This window comes from Natator depressus, chromosome 11 (genome assembly GCF_965152275.1).
Source record: "Natator depressus isolate rNatDep1 chromosome 11, rNatDep2.hap1, whole genome shotgun sequence".
Classification (NCBI taxonomy): Eukaryota; Metazoa; Chordata; order Testudines; family Cheloniidae; genus Natator; species Natator depressus.
In genome coordinates, this window is record NC_134244.1 from 973,487 (window position 1) to 988,923 (window position 15,437).

Genomic DNA, 15,437 nt, shown 5'->3' on the forward strand with positions numbered 1-15,437 from the left:
GGAAGATCACTATATAAACCGGGTGCCTTGCCATGAAACTTTGGGTTCGTCCTGCCAAGACTTCCCCAGAGCATCGTGTCGCGACCGACAGAACCTGGCTCCTCCCTACCCGTGATCAACTGAGCTGGCCACTAGATTGATCCAGACTCGGGCCTGGTAACTAGAACCTCGACTGGCGGGACAGCGTGTGCGTGACTGAACGCACATGCGAATTGTTGGATCTTCAACAAACACAGCCTGTTGCCTTTTCCCTTGAAAACGATCCTGTGTGCTTCTTATCAGCATAACGTTTGTTCCCCTGTCAGCGTCACCTGGGCTCAAGACCCCCTTCCCGGCTCTGTGCAGCTGAACACACAGCTCCTGGAGTCTCACTGGAACATGTGTTTTCTAATCGTTGAGCCATTCGCATGGCTCTTCTCTGCCCCCTCTCCAATTGAGCCACATCCCCTGGAATGGTGGCACGAGCACCGGGCCCCGGATTCCAGCAGGGCCCCACACAGAGGTAAAATCATCTCCCTGCAATTTCCTCCTTTGTGCAGCCCAGGCTGGCAGGACCCCTTTGGCCAGCAGCGCCCTGGTTCTCCACCATGCCCCCCAGGAGCGAGTCCCCCCGCCGGTCCATAGGGCCCGCACTCAGCTCCCAGCCGCACTCAGTTACAGCTCCCTGCATTGAAACACGGAGTGTTTGCTGGCGCCGGTTACCGGGGGATCCAGCTCGCTCTGCAGCCCACTGATAAATACGTTGAACAGAGAAGGGTCAAGAACCCGGCCCAGCAGGGCCCCCGGGAAACACACCTGCCCGATGCCGAGTCGCCATTTACAAGCCACAGGGAGACCCGGCCATTCCCCAGCCGTTGATCCATGTAACGAGCCCTGCGTTCATTTTATCTATCAACCCGCTTGCAGCACCAGGGCCAACCCCCCGAGTCGGTCACATCCTGCGAGTGCCTTTACCCCAGCCCGGCCCCGTCCTGCCCCCCTGCGAGGCAGAGGCAGTGTTGGGCTGCTGAGATCCCCGCAGAGGTGACAGGGGCTGGTACAGGCCAGTTTGGTGCACCGGTAAGAAGTGGCCGCAGGTACAGGCCAGTACACAGCCGACATTAAAGCACTGTGCTTTACCGTCATTGCCCCTTTTGCCCCCCCCGGCTGCTGAGATGGCCCTTGCTAGCCCACAGGGCCACCCAGGCTACCCCCACCCCCTTCCCAGCACAGGGGACGCCTGCCAGCCTGACGTTTTAACCCCACAGGGGCCTGCTCCAGTTCTGCTGCGATTCCATAGGTGGACGTGGACAAAGTGTCATGGAGTGTGGGGGAGTCCGGGGCCTGCACCCCTCTTCCTGGGATTCACCGGGACTCTCAGCCAGCCAGTAAAACGGAAGGTTTATTGGACAATAGCAACACCGTCTAAAACAGAGCTTGTGGGTACACCCAGGACCCCTCAGTCAAAGTCCTTCTGGGGGGCAGGGAGCGTAGACCCCAGCCTTGGGGTTCCCTGCGTTCCACCCCCCAGCCCCAAACTGAAACTCTCTCCAGCCCCTCCTCCTCTAGGCTTTGTCCCTGTCCCGGGCCAGGAGGGCACCTGATTCCTTTGTTCTCCAACCCTTTAGCTCTCACCTTGCAGGGGGGAAGGGCCAGGCCATCAGTTGCCAGGAAACAGGGTGTCGGCCATTCTCTGTGTCCAGACCCCTGCACACACCTGCCCCCTAGGGCTCTGCAATGATCATACACCCTTACCCCACCCCCTAGAGACTTAAGAACTGCCTAGGGGAAACTGAGGCACCCCCACACTATTCAGAGGAAACATTAAGAACAGTCCCACTTCATCACACAAGGGCTGGCGGCAGGCTGGATTCCTTCTCCTCCTGCTCGGGGCAGGTCTCGCTGCTGGATGCTGTTTGCTGGCCCCGGCAGCCATCACAGCCCATGTGCCAGCAGCCTGCACGTGACTCCAGCGAGGCGCCCAGTTTAACGCTGCAGGGGCTGGCCAAGGATGGTGCAGACCCGACAACCCCCTCCCAGCGCCCCGCAGCCTGGCCAGGGGGGCTCGAGGGGCAGGACAAACACAGCCAGAGGCCCGGCCTTGGGCCCACGGACAGAGGGTGGGGCTGGCGCCGGCTTGGCCGGACTGTGACACCCCAGGGAGCAGGTTTCCGGGCTGGGCTGAGCCGGGCAGGGGACCGGCTCCACCCCACAGGGGAGGGGCTGATGCAATTGCGTTAATGTCTGTCTATGGAGTGGCTGGACAGGCCCAGGGCATGGCCTGGCCAGAGCAGCTAGCTGGACTGCAGGGGGAGCTGAGCCACGCACAGGCCGGGGCTGCCTGAGAACCCCGAGCCGGAGGGGGAGGCCGTCGGTCCCCAGCTCCCAGCGGGCCCCTCACAGGATGATCTGGTTCTTGAAGCTGCGGCTCAGCTCCTTGTGGGGCAGGACGATGGAGTTGAGGATCACGACCTCTGCAGGGATGGTGACGTTACAGCCTGCGTGGGGAGACCAGAGCCACTGTCAGCTGGGGGCGAGCCGGAGGACCCGCCCCACAGGAAAATCACAGCTGGGGGACCCGAGGCTGCCCCCCATGCACCCTCCACAGCCAGGTCCTGGGGAGCGGGGAGGAGAGCAGGGGCCCAGGGCGGGGGGGGTGGTCAGACCTACCGAGGATGGTGATGGAGGGCGTGAGCCTGCCGTCCCTGAAGAGGGTCTCACTGTCGATTTTAGCGTAGGGGTCGTTGGGGTTCGGGTCGCTGGGCGTCCCCTCGACCCGGGCCCAGCGCCCAATGGTGCTGTCCCAGCCCACAATGCTGTTGAGCACACAGGTGTGATCCTGGGGAGAGGGTGGCACAGGGTGAGGGGTGCTGCAGCTCAGACAGATCACAGAGGGGGCACCAGCCCTGGGCACAGCCTGGCCTCCGGGTGGGGAGCCAGAGAAATGAGGTGCAGTAGTCTAGTGGCCTGTAGCAGCGGGGCTGCGGGTCGGGAGTGCGGGGCACCGGCAGAGGAGAGGTGGGAGCCCAGGGTTGGGCTAGCAGGGGGCCGTGTGTTGGGATTGAGGGGCACAGGCAGAATTCAGGGGGTGGGGGGGGGGTCAGGGCTGGGCTAGCAGGGGGCTGTGGGTCAGGAGTGAGGGGCCCCAGGGCTGGGCAGTGGGGGGTTTTGTGGGGTTGCCCAGGACAGAGGGGCCTCGGCAGAGCTGGGGAACAGAGGACACGGCTCCCAGCCGCACATGCGGTTGGCTGAGCTGATCTGGGAGTTCATGCTGCCATCTCTGCCCAAAGCCGGGGACTGACAGGCGCCCCCCTGCCCTCCCCCAGCGGGGCCCGCCCCTACCTGCAGCGATGCCCCGTGCAGGATGATGGACTCTCGCACACGCACGCCAGCTCCCACCGTCACCCCCTTCCCGATGGAGACATTGGGGCCCAGCTGGAGCGAGAGAGCAGGGCAGGCAATGAGCAGCATCCACCCAGCCGGCCCAGAGAAACCCCCCTCCAGGCCAGCGCTGGAAACAGGCTGCCCCCCCCAGGCCGGCCCAGAGAAACCCCCCTCCAGGCCAGCGCTGGAAACAGGCTGCCCCCCACAGGCCGGCCCAGAGAAACCCCCCTCCAGGCCAGCGCTGGAAACAGGCTGCCCCCCCCCCAGGCCAGCCCAGCCCCAGCCCTGCACTCACCACGGCACTGTGGTCGACGGAAGCCGTCGGGTGGATGTACACGTTCCCTACAACACAAACAAGGGTGAGGGGATGTGGGTCTACCCCACCCCCCTCTGGGCTAGGCAGGGAGAGGACCTGCCCAGAGCCCAGCCACAGCCACCGCCCTGCAGACCCCCCTGTGCCCACAGGGCAGGCCTAGCGCCCACGGGTCTCATCCCCGGCTGGGACCCCTCGTGGCGAGAGGGGAGCCCGGCTCCGGCCCGCGGTGCGCAGGGCCCAGCTAGCAGCGAGCCCAGCCAAGCTGGCAGGCACAGTGCGTGGGAGGGTACCTCGGATGGTGGGCCCCCCGGGGCTGTTCCGGGCCAGTCTCTCCGGGTGGCACTGGCCATACTGGCTCAGGTACAGGCGGCTGGCGTAGATGGCAGAGCTGGGGGGAAAGGAGCGAATCAGTGACCGGGCCCCACCTCGCAGCGTCCGAAGGAGCCAGCCGGGCAAGCGCCCCCGCGGGGGCCGGCGCCACAGTCAGGCAGCGCCTAGCGGCGAGGCTGCTCCTCCGGGGCTTCGACAGGGACCCCCCGACTGGACCAGGCCTGAACTGAGCCCAGCTCCGAACAGTGCAAGGGACACTGCCGCCCACCCGCTCCCCGGCCCTGCCGGCCAACACCCACCCAGCCGATTTGATCTGGCTCCAGAACCCGTCGGTTTTGTAGACGTAGAGCTTGCCGCGCCCGGCCAGCGCCGTGAAGACGTCCTGCTCCAGCCGGATCACCTCGGCCCGCTGCCAGCCGTTGCTGCTCTCCTCCCTGCCAGGCGAGAGGCACAGGGTGAGGGCGAGGGCTCTGCTGGGGGGCTGAGCCGGGATTACTGCCCCCGGCATGGCCATGCACCTGAACAGCAGAGCAGGGCTCGGGCTGCCGAAATCCCAGCTCCCTCTGCCAGCAACCAGGGCCCCTTCTGCAGGCCCCAGGCGCGGGCAGCAGTGCCAGCAGGAATCCAGCAGCTCCAGCACTTACCACCTGCCCCTCCCCACTTTGCAGAAGGAGCCGTGGGAGGGGGCTGCCAAAGGGAACACAGGGTTATGGCTGCTCTAGGGAACAGCCTGGCCATGGCCCCGAGCCAGATTCTGTTTGGGCCCAGTGGGGCGAGACCAGATCCGCTGGCAGCTGGCGTGGCCAACCCGAGGGCTGCCCGCTCTGCGCCTCCATCCAGGGCAGGTGCTATGCACGGCACCAGCTCCTTCCCCAGCCCTGCGCTCCGAGCCCACCCCTGACTGCCAGCGCCTCAGCTGGCTGTGTCCGCGGCTGGCCCAGACAGGCACAGCCTGGGCCCCCGGCAGGGACAGAGCTGGCAGGTCAGGAGCACCTCATAAGCGCCCCGGAGAGCAGCACACCCAGCATCAGAGCCCCTCCCGCCCCAGCAGCAGGTGCTTTTCAGGGCGAGATGGGTTTCTCCTCCGCCCTGAACTCCCACCTGTCCCCCTGCACAGACAGTGTGGCTGGGAACGGCCCATGTCAGGGTCCCTGCTGCAGGGTGAGCCCTGGGCCCTGTGATGCAGCAATGCAGGGAGCTGGGGGGGCCCCAGGGCCGTTGTCCCCCGAATGCCCAGGAACCCGATCCCAGCTCAGCACCAGGGCTTTAGAGGAGCAGCAGGTGGAAGCAGGGAGCGGCGAAGTGAGGCTCCGGGAGGGAGCTGGCAATAAATGCCCCATGCAGGGCGCACGTGCCCAGGTGCTGCCGCAGGCTGGGAGAGGGGCGACAGAGACTTACCCAAGGCAAGAGCACCTGGTGCAGGTCAGGCAGCGAGTGAGGATGGCAGAGGAGGAGAGAAGGTGGGAAAAGAAAGAGATGGAAGATGAGCGTGGTAGCTGCAGCCCCAGGCACCAGGCCAGGGGGACTGGGGGGGCACTCACAGGAGCAGCTCCTGCTGGGTTCTCTGGAAGACCTCGCCGATGTGCTGGAAGATGGTCGGCGTGAACAGGTAGATGCCGCAGTTGATGATCTCGCTGACGAAGGTGCTGGGCTTCTCCACATAGTGCAGGACCTGGGGGGCAAGGTGCCATGAGCGCCCCAACCTGGCTCGCCAGTGCCACCCCACCGGGCACCGGCCAGGGCGAATGCTGGGAACTGGACACAGGTAGCTGGGAGAGCAACGCTGCATCGGGGCCACAGCACACGATGCTCCTGCCCCACATGGGCCAAGGCACCCCACAGCACGGCCATCACCCAGCGTGGGCAGCGCTGCCCATGTGGCCCCAGCCCCTTACCTCACACGTCTCTGTGTTGGCCACGATGCAGCCGTAGTTCAGGGACTGCTTCCTGTTGGCCTGTGGAAAGGGGACAGCGTCAGCGGGCTCCATGCCCAAGGAACCTGGGCAGAGGTGTCCCAAGGCTCCCAGCCGGCCACCTGCCGCAGGAACCCAGGGCAGCCCCCCGCTCACCGTGGTGCCCAGCATGACAAAGCCGTGCGGGTCTCCACGCTGCTGCTGGAAGGCCAGCATCTCTGGCAGGGGGAACTCCGAGCACACGTCTGCATTCAGGACGAAGAAGGCCTCGGGGCCACCCGACAGGATCTGGTCTCGGAAGTGATAGATGCCACCGCCCGTGCCCAGCGCCGCATACTCCTGCAGGTACCTGTGTGACCAAGTGGGAACCTTCTTAATCTTTTCTCTGAATATTGTGTGTGCCTCAGTTCCCCCTGTGTGTTACTCAAGTATCTAGGTGGTGGGACAGGGGGTGTGATCGTTGCAGGGACCCCTAGAGGGCAGGTGTGACGCCGAGTGGCTAACGGGGCACAGAGACCAGCCGACACCCTGAATCCCGGCAACTGACAGCCGGGCCCCTCCCCTGCCAGAACCAGCCGGCATGCTGGAGAACAGAGACCAGGGGACCTGTTTGCCCAGGAAGGAGACAAAGGCCGCAGGGGGGCAGCTGGGGGTGACGGAAGCTGGGCTGCTAGAAGGGGTCAGTCTCCTGGTTTGGGATTGGTAGGGAAGGGGGCACCCAGAGCTCTGGGCCCTGGATCCCCCCAAGCTGGACTTTGCGGCAGGTCCCTGATTTCTGTGCCCACAAGCTCTGTCCTACGCTGGGGTCCCCACGACTAATAACCCGTCTGTGTCCCATGCTGGCTGGGAGAGGGGGGCAGGGCCCTTTGGGGAGGCGTGAGGCTCCCCAGGGGTCCTGTCCAGGGGGACTCGCTGTGGGGTGGGGAGCCGGGGGCTGAATGCTCGAGGTCAGACCCAGGAGGCACTGAAGCCAGGCAGGCTCCTGGCCCTGGTGAGTGGCCCTGAGGGCAGACGCTGCCCCAGAGCCCTGGCTGGCTTTTCTTAGCGTGGTTCCCAAGCACCCAGCCTGCAAGTCTGGGACAACCTGCAAGCCAAGTCGGGGCATGGCCAGAGGTTTCCCTGCTACGGCAGTGTGACTAACTGGGGCGTTCCCTTGGTTTTTTCTTGGTTTTCCTATGGTTTGCATGCAGAGGGGGTGGGACTCAGTTTCCCTGGGTGTTACGGGTTTAACGAGGGGATGGGAGAGGGAGTTTGTTGGGACACAGGACCGGCGAGGGAACTTGGGACCCCAGCCAATGGCCTGGAGAATGGAGACCCCAGCGACTGGGGACTGGGAGGCCCAGCTCAGGAGTCCCAGCTGGGTCTGGCCAGTGGGAGGACAATGGGCTGCGGAGAGAGGACCCTGGTGACCTGACCAGCTGGGTCCAGCCAGAGGGGCCAGAGCACAGAAGCGGGGAGAGGGGCCCAGGCGACCCTGTTTACCTGGAGAGAAGACAATAGACAGAGGGGGGCTTGGGTTCGGGGATCTCAGAGGTCCAGCTGGGAAGCAGGGGGGCTTGGGACTGGAGAGAGGGAGCAGGCAGAGCCCACCTGGATGCAGGAGAGACTTAGATGTACTGGGCTGGGGGAGGCCAGGCCTGAGGGCCCTGAGAGTTTCCTATGCTGGGGTCAGATGCTCAGTAAACCCTCCTGTGTTACGCTGGCTCAGTCTCGCTCCAGTCTAGAGAACAGGGTTGCGTTATTCCCTCTGGGAGTTGAGGCCCTGGGTGTCCAGAGCGAGTGGACTCCCTGAGGGGCCCACGGCAGAGACAGGCGTGCTGGAGGCTCAGAGAGGTGCGGCTCCAGGAGGTGGAGGGGCTGAACCTGAGAGAGAGAGAGTGGCACCCCGAGAAGGGCTGTCGCACTGAAGGGGGATCCCCACAGGGACCATATGGGCCAAGAGTGGGCACGACCTGTGAGTCCGTGACAGGCAGCACCAGTGCAGCCTCGGGACCGTGAGGGGGACACAGGACAGCTGTCCCGGGCCCTTCTCCTGGGAGCAAGATTTCTATGGCAGGGGAGGGACAGGACTCCTCGTCCCCACGCTTGGGGGGCTCAGCAAGTGCAGAACAGACCCAGGGGAATGGCAGCATCAGACTGGGACCCTGTTGCCCAGGGGCCTGCAGGGATCCCACAAGGACAGCTGCCTGGCCACATGGGGCTGGGCTCGGGAGGAGGCGGGGGTAGCCCGGGGGTGCTAAAGCAGGAGGCTCAACCAGACACCTCAGGCTCCAGAGGGGATCCCAGCCGGGAAGCCTGACTTCAGCACCAGGCAAACAGGGGAAACGACAGCGAAGAACAGAATTACCAGCCACGGAGATGGACACAGATTGTGGGGCCGTCAACATGGTGTTTGAAAGGGAAATCAGGCCTCACCAATCTACTAGAATTCTCTGAGAGGATCAACAGGTGCGTGGACAAGGGGGATCCAGTGGATAGAGTGTACTTAGATTTTCAGAAAGCCTTTGACAAGGTGTGACGCAGCAGGGAGGGGGGAGTGTTGACCTGGGAACGTGGCAGGGGAGTTTCAATGGGAGACCTGAGAGCTGGTAACCTGAGCCGGGACGGGGAGGTGACACCTCTGCCCAGGAATGTGAACAAAGGCTGCAGGAGGGAGCCTGCTGAGGGGGGTTTAGTTTCAGTTTGGGGCTGGGTGGGGGAACGCAGGGAACCCCAGGGCTGGGGTCTAAGCTCCCTGCTTCCCCAAAAGGACTTGACTGAGGGGTCCTGGTTGTACCCACAAGCTCCGTTTTAGACTGTGTTCATGGTGTCCAATAAACCTTCCGTTTTACTGGCTGGCTGAGAGTCTCAGTGAATCCCAGGAAGAGGGGTGCAGGGCCTGGACTCCCCCACATTCCGTGACACAAGGTCCCTCGCCAAAGGACCTTAAGCAAAGTGAGCTGCCATGGGGTAAGAGGAAAGGTTCTCTCATGGGTCGGTAACTGGTTAAAAGACAGGAAACAAAGGGGAGGAATAAATGGTCGGTTTTCAGAATGGAGAGAGGTAAATAGTGGTGTCCCCAAGGGTCTGTACTGGGAGCAGTGCTGTACAACATAGTCATAACAGACCTGCAAAAGGTGGTAAACAGTGAGGTGGCAAAATTTGCAGATGGTACAAAACTACTCAAGATAGTGAAGTCCCAGGCAGACTGTGAAGAGCTACAAAGGGATCTCTCGAAACTGGGTGACGGGGCAACACAATGGCAGATGAAATTCAGTGTTGATCAATGCACAGTGATGCTCATTGGAAAACATCATCCCAACTAGACATATACAATGATGGGTCTAAACTAGCTGTTACCACTCAAGAGAGAGATCTTGGAGTCATTGTGGAGAGTTCTGTGAACACATCCACTCAATGGGCAGCGGCAGCCAAAAAAGCGAACAGAATGTTAGGAACCATTAGAAAAGGGAGAGATAAGAAGATAGAAAATATCCTGTTGCCTTTGTATAAATCCCTGGTACGCCCACACCTTGAATACTGCGTGCAGATGTGGTCGCCCCATCTCAAAAAAGATATTTTGGAATTGGAAAAGGGCAACAAAACTGATGAGGGGTATGGAACGGCTGCCGTATGAGGAGAGATTAATAAGACTGGGACTTTTCATCTTGGAAAAGAGACAACTAAGGGGGGATATGACAGAGGTCTATAAAGTCATGACGGGTGTGGAGAGGACGTGTCATTTACTCCTCCTAACACAAGAACTATGAAATTAAGAGGCAGCAGATTTAAAACAAATAAAAGGAAGTATTTCTTCACACAACGCAGAGTCAACCTGTGGAACTGGTTTTCAGGGGCTGTTGTGAAGGCCAAAACTACAGTAGGGTTGAAAAAAGACCTAGATACGTTCCTGGAAGACAGATCCGTCAATGGCTCCCAGCCAGGATGGGCAGGGATGGTGTCCCTAGCCTCTGGGGCACCTGGCATTGGCCACGATCAGAGGCAGGATTCTGAGCTAGATGGACCTTTGGTCTGGCCCAGTGTGGTCGCTCTCCCACCCAGCATGGAAAGCCCCCAGGCAGGAGGCTCCTTCCCACCCACCTGATGGGGATTTTAAACTCCTGCTGTGCAGACACCAGGAAGCGGCTCAGGGCTTCGGTGGGCTGGTAGAAGCCCACGAGGAGAATCTCCTTCAGGCTTGGAACCTGGGAGGCCGGACACACATCGGTTAGGTGAGAAGAGAACCCAGCCCCCAGCCCCAGGTGACACCTCTCCCCAGGGCCACGACTTGCCCTCGCCCTCCCATGGGCTCAGGCTAGCATTTACCCCGGGCTCTCTAGCTGAGAGCCGTGGAGCCGAACGACCCTTGTGCCCCGCACAGGTGGGCCCAGCCCTTGCATGCGGCTGGCTCATTACCTTGGTGCAGGCCTCGATGTGGTGCTGGATCATGGGCACCCCAGCCACCGGGAACAGCGGCTTCGGGACTTCGAAGGACAAGGGCCGGAAGCGAGTCCCTGAGGGAAGGAATGAGGGGCTCAGGGGACAGCAGCCATGGAGGGTTTCCCGGCCAGGCCGGCTCACCGGCGCTGCACAGACCCCCGGGTTGGCTCCTTCCCACCACCAGACAGGTAGCCAGGAGCTTTCGGGGCCAGCCGCAGCTCCCGCTCCACGCACCGCGCTCCATGCCAGGGCCACAAGGCAGGCGCACGCGCGCATCAGAGCAGCCATGCCAGCCCAGCATCAGCCAGGCACAGCGGCCACTGGGCAGCGCCAGGGAAGCCAAGCCGCGGCAAGGTGGCCAGGCCCGGGGGGCTGAGCCCCAAGGGATGAGCGGCAGGGGTGAGGGGAGCAGGACACAGGAGGGGCTGGCAGCCGCGTGGAGCAAAGGGGGTGAGGCAACGGCAGACGGAAGAGGGGGCGAGGCCCCGGGGTGGCTCAGGGTCCAGCCGGCCGCGGCAGAGGCCAAAGCCGGCGGAGCCCGGGGGGACGCGAGGCCCCAGGGCACGGCAGGGGCTGGGCAGGGGCTGGCGGGAGTGAGGGGAGGGCACCGGCGGGTCCTGGGCAGGACTGGCGGCGCTGTGGGGCGGACACCACCCCTGCCCCGGAGGAACGGGGGCCGAGCCCAGGGGGCCGGCAACGCGGGCGAGGGGCCGGGTCTCACCTTTCTGCGGCCCCCCGATGAGGATCACGGCCTTGAGCATCTTCACAGACCTGCCGTGGAGACAGAGCGACTGGGACAGCGCCCCCGAGGCCCCCAGCCCGGCCCGCCCAGCCCTCGGGACCCCGCCCCACGGCGCCCCCCGAGCGCCCGGGACCCCGCCCCACGGCACCCCCCAGTGCCTGGGACCCCGCCCCCCCGTCCCACGGCGCCCCCCCAGTGCCTGGGACCCCGCCACCCCGCCCCACGGCGCCCCCCCAGTGCCTGGGACCCCGCCCCCCCGTCCCACGGCGCCCCCCCAGTGCCCGGGACCCCGCCACCCCGTCCCACGGCGCCCCCCCAGTGCCCGGGACCCCGCCCCCCCGTCCCACGGCGCCCCCCCAGTGCCCGGGACCCCGCCCCCCCGTCCCACGGCGCCCCCCCAGTGCCTGGGACCCCGCCCCCCCGTCCCACGGCGCCCCCCCAGTGCCTGGGACCCCGCCCCCCCGTCCCACGGCGCCCCCCCAGTGCCCGGGACCCCGCCACCCCGTCCCACGGCGCCCCCCCAGTGCCCGGGACCCCGCCCCCCCGTCCCACGGCGCCCCCCCAGTGCCTGGGACCCCGCCACCCCGCCCCCCCCCCCCAGTGCCCGGGACCCCGCCCCACAGCGCCCCCCGAGCGCCCGGGACCCCGCCCCACGGCACCCCCCAGTGCCCGGGACCCCGCCCCCCCGTCCCACGGCGCCCCCCCAGTGCCCGGGACCCCGCCACCCCGCCCCACAGCGCCCCCCCCAGTGCCCGGGACCCCGCCACCCCGCCCCACAGCGCCCCCCCAGTGCCTGGGACCCCGCCCCACGGCGCTCCCCCGAGTCCCCGCCCCCCCCAGTGCCCGGGGCACGGCGCCCCCCTGGGGGGAGGGGTCGGACCGAGAAGGGGGGGGTCTGGGGGGGGTCGGAGCGGCGGGGCCGGGGGGGGTCCTGGGCTGCCCGTTACCGGGGTGACGGCGGGTCTCGGCGAGGCTCCGAGCGGCTCCACTTCCGGCCACGTCAGCGCCTCCGGCCTCGCGCGGGGTCTGCCGGGAGTTGTAGTTCCAGGAAGGGGGGGTCAGATCCATAGGGCGGGGGGGGCGGGGCACACAGCCGGGGTGCAGGGGGGTTGGGTCAGATCAGGGGGGCGGGGCACACAGCCAGGGTGCAGGGGGGTTGGGTCAGATCCGTGGGGCGGGGGGGGCGGGGCACACAGCCGGGGTGCAGGGGGGTTGGGTCAGATCCGTGGGGCGGGGGGGGCGGGGCACACAGCCGGGGTGCAGGGGGGTTGGGTCAGATCCGTGGGGCGGGGGGGGGCGGGGCACACAGCCAGGGTGCAGGGGGGTTGGGTCAGATCCGTGGGGCGGGGGGGGCGGGGCACACAGCCGGGGTGCAGGGGGGTTGGGTCAGATCAGGGGGGCGGGGCACACAGCCAGGGTGCAGGGGGGTTGGGTCAGATCCGTGGGGCGGGGGGGGCGGGGCACACAGCCGGGGTGCAGGGGGGTTGGGTCAGATCCGTGGGGCGGGGGGGGCGGGGCACACAGCCAGGGTGCAGGGGGGTTGGGTCAGATCCGTGGGGCGGGGGGGGCGGGGCACACAGCCGGGGTGCAGGGGGGTTGGGTCAGATCCGTGGGGCGGGGGGGGCGGGGCACACAGCCGGGGTGCAGGGGGGTTGGGTCAGATCCGTGGGGCGGGGGGGGCGGGGCACACAGCCGGGGTGCAGGGGGGTTGGGTCAGATCCGTGGGGCGGGGGGGGCGGGGCACACAGCCGGGGTGCAGGGGGGTTGGGTCAGATCCGTGGGGCGGGGGGGGCGGGGCACACAGCCAGGGTGCAGGGGGGTTGGGTCAGATCCGTGGGGCGGGGGGGGGCGGGGCACACAGCCAGGGTGCAGGGGGGTTGGGTCAGATCCGTGGAGCGGGGGGGGCGGGGCACACAGCCGGGGTGCAGGGGGGTTGGGTCAGATCCGTGGGGCGGGGGGGGCGGGGCACACAGCCGGGGTGCAGGGGGGTTGGGTCAGATCCGTGGGGCGGGGGGGGCGGGGCACACAGCCAGGGTGCAGGGGGGTTGGGTCAGATCCGTGGGGCGGGGGGGGCGGGGCACACAGCCGGGGTGCAGGGGGGTTGGGTCAGATCCGTGGGGCGGGGGGGGCGGGGCACACAGCCGGGGTGCAGGGGGTTGGGTCAGATCCATAGGGCGGGGGGGCGAGGCACACAGCCAGGGTGCAGGGGGGTTGGGTCAGATCCGTGGGGCGGGGGGGGAGGGGCACACAGCCAGGGTGCAGGGGGGTTGGGTCAGATCCGTGGGGCGGGGGGGGCGGGGCACACAGCCGGGGTGCAGGGGGGTTGGGTCAGATCCGTGGGGCGGGGGGGGCGGGGCACACAGCCGGGGTGCAGGGGGGTTGGGTCAGATCAGGGGGGCGGGGCACACAGCCAGGGTGCAGGGGGGTTGGGTCAGATCCGTGGGGCGGGGGGGGCGGGGCACACAGCCGGGGTGCAGGGGGGTTGGGTCAGATCCGTGGGGCGGGGGGGGGCGGGGCACACAGCCAGGGTGCAGGGGGGTTGGGTCAGATCCGTGGGGCGGGGGGGGCGGGGCACACAGCCGGGGTGCAGGGGGGTTGGGTCAGATCCGTGGGGCGGGGGGGGTGGGGCACACAGCCGGGGTGCAGGGGGGTTGGGTCAGATCCGTGGGGCGGGGGGGGCGGGGCACACAGCCAGGGTGCAGGGGGGTTGGGTCAGATCCGTGGGGCGGGGGGGGGCGGGGCACACAGCCAGGGTGCAGGGGGGTTGGGTCAGATCCGTGGAGCGGGGGGGGCGGGGCACACAGCCGGGGTGCAGGGGGGTTGGGTCAGATCCGTGGGGCGGGGGGGGCGGGGCACACAGCCGGGGTGCAGGGGGGTTGGGTCAGATCCGTGGGGCGGGGGGGGCGGGGCACACAGCCGGGGTGCAGGGGGGTTGGGTCAGATCCGTGGGGCGGGGGGGGCGGGGCACACAGCCGGGGTGCAGGGGGGTTGGGTCAGATCCGTGGGGCGGGGGGGGCGGGGCACACAGCCGGGGTGCAGGGGGGTTGGGTCAGATCCGTGGGGCGGGGGGGGCGGGGCACACAGCCGGGGTGCAGGGGGGTTGGGTCAGATCCGTGGGGCGGGGGGGGCGGGGCACACAGCCGGGGTGCAGGGGGGTTGGGTCAGATCCGTGGGGCGGGGGGGGCGGGGCACACAGCCGGGGTGCAGGGGGGTTGGGTCAGATCCGTGGGGCGGGGGGGGCGGGGCACACAGCCGGGGTGCAGGGGGGTTGGGTCAGATCCGTGGGGCGGGGGGGCGGGGCACACAGCCGGGGTGCAGGGGGGTTGGGTCAGATCCGTGGGGCGGGGGGGGCGGGGCACACAGCCAGGGTGCAGGGGGGTTGGGTCAGATCCGTGGGGCGGGGGGGGCGGGGCACACAGCCGGGGTGCAGGGGGGTTGGGTCAGATCCGTGGGGCGGGGGGGGCGGGGCACACAGCCGGGGTGCAGGGGGGTTGGGTCAGATCCGTGGGGCGGGGGGGGGCGGGGCACACAGCCGGGGTGCAGGGGGGTTGGGTCAGATCCATGGGGCGGGGCCGGGGCCAGCCCGTCCTGAGCCCACCCCCAGCAGCCCAGGGCACACAGCCGGGGTGCAGGGGGGTTGGGTCAGATCCATGGGGCGGGGCCGGGGCCAGCCCGTCCTGAGCCCACCCCCAGCAGCCCAGGGCTGTGGGTTGGGCACCCCCAGGGCTCTGCTGGGAGCCCAGCGCACAGGTGGGGGGCCAGGCCAAAGGGCCCCGGGCCTTAGAAGCGGGGCGCCCCATCGCCCCCTGCTCCGGGGCCCTGCGGGGACTCGGCCCCAGGACAGCTGGAAGCAGCCAGGACCCCTGGAGGCGCCGTTGCCCCCGGGTGCCGGGCGGGGCAGGCCTGGACCCCGGCCGTACCCGGCAGCCCCACTGCCGGCACCGGGCTCCCGGGGGCAGCAGCGTCCCGAGCCGGTGAGATTGCGAGGGGCTGGCGGGCTCCGAGCCAGCAGCAGGGATGGGCCCCCGGCCAGTGCACCTGTCAGCAGCGCGGCCGCAGGGGCCCAAACAAGCCCTGATATGGTCAGGCCGGGCTATTAATACCCGTGACGACAGCCGGCTGCTGGCAGCCCCATGGGTGGGGGGCCGGGGGGGGCCACGCAGCCCGCCCAGGGCGCAGCGTTGGGCAGGGGATCCGCAGCCCCTCAGCGTGGGAACCAAAGGGAATCCGAGCCCCGGGACGGGGTGCGCGTCTCCCTGGGGAGAGGGGGCTGGGCCCACACTGGCGGGCGCACGGGGGGGAGTCTCGCTTCCTCCTCGGCCGGGGCAGATTCGAACAGGCGCTTCTGGTCCCA

At 67.4% G+C, this 15,437-nt stretch overlaps 1 protein-coding gene across 1 annotated transcript; it reads right to left on the minus strand.

Moving 5' to 3' along the window:
- Positions 1 to 1,243: 1,243 nt before the first annotated feature.
- Positions 1,244 to 12,114, minus strand: GMPPA (GDP-mannose pyrophosphorylase A). The gene is made up of 13 exons (XM_074966746.1): positions 12,031 to 12,114; positions 11,063 to 11,112; positions 10,318 to 10,415; positions 10,003 to 10,106; positions 6,079 to 6,271; positions 5,905 to 5,964; positions 5,551 to 5,681; positions 4,309 to 4,443; positions 3,970 to 4,067; positions 3,659 to 3,705; positions 3,322 to 3,414; positions 2,650 to 2,818; positions 1,244 to 2,477 (listed from the first exon to the last, which is right to left on the minus strand). Exons 2-13 carry the CDS (start codon positions 11,100 to 11,102, stop codon positions 2,377 to 2,379), a joined length of 1,269 nt encoding a protein of 422 aa, XP_074822847.1. The 5' UTR covers positions 11,103 to 11,112; positions 12,031 to 12,114; the 3' UTR covers positions 1,244 to 2,376.
- Between the last annotated feature and the right edge of the window lie 3,323 nt (positions 12,115 to 15,437).